The sequence below is a fragment of the Acanthisitta chloris genome, unplaced genomic scaffold, assembly GCF_000695815.1.
Source record: "Acanthisitta chloris isolate BGI_N310 unplaced genomic scaffold, ASM69581v1 scaffold32842, whole genome shotgun sequence".
NCBI classification, from domain to species: Eukaryota; Metazoa; Chordata; class Aves; order Passeriformes; family Acanthisittidae; genus Acanthisitta; species Acanthisitta chloris.
Genome location: NW_008660381.1, coordinates 859 through 1340, shown reverse-complemented (window position 1 = coordinate 1340; position 482 = coordinate 859). Strand labels below are relative to the sequence as shown.

Below are 482 nucleotides of genomic sequence, written 5' to 3'. Positions count from 1 at the left end.
ATACCTGAGCCCATGCCTGCCCCAGCTCTGGTGTTCCTAAGGGGCTTCTGATCCATCCCTGGTGTCCCTGAGGGGCTCCTGACCCAACCCTGGTGTCCCTGCAGACGATGGTGCTGGCCAGTGGTGGCCAGGATGGCGCCATCTGCCTCTGGGACGTGCTGACTGGCAGCAAGGTGAGCCACATGTACGCCCACCGGGGGGATGTCACCTCCCTCACCTGCACCACCTCCTGCGTCATCAGCAGCGGCTTGGACGATGTCATCAGCATCTGGGACCGAAGCTCGGGGATCAAACTGTACTCCATCCAGCAGGTGGGACTTGAGGGCACCTGGGAAAAGTCAATCAGGAAATGGCTTGGGTTGGAAAAGACCTCTAAGACTGTTGGGTCCAAGTGCTCCCCAGCACTGCCAAGGCCACCACTAGCCATGTCCCCAAGTGCCACATCCATATGGCTGTTAAATCCCTCCAGGGGTAGGGGATCC

The 482-nt window shown here is 59.8% G+C and overlaps 1 protein-coding gene across 1 annotated transcript in view; it reads left to right on the top strand.

Annotated features, from left to right (window-relative positions):
• Nucleotides 1–104: 104 nt before the first annotated feature.
• LOC103797577 (sterol regulatory element-binding protein cleavage-activating protein-like) overlaps nucleotides 105–482 on the top strand; it is a gene marked incomplete at its 5' end in the record, with an annotated part of 1041 nt that continues 663 nt past the window's right edge. The window contains one exon of the mRNA XM_009069797.1: nucleotides 105–311. Within this exon, the coding sequence (XP_009068045.1) occupies nucleotides 105–311 (207 nt within the window). The remainder of the gene's footprint in view (nucleotides 312–482) is intronic.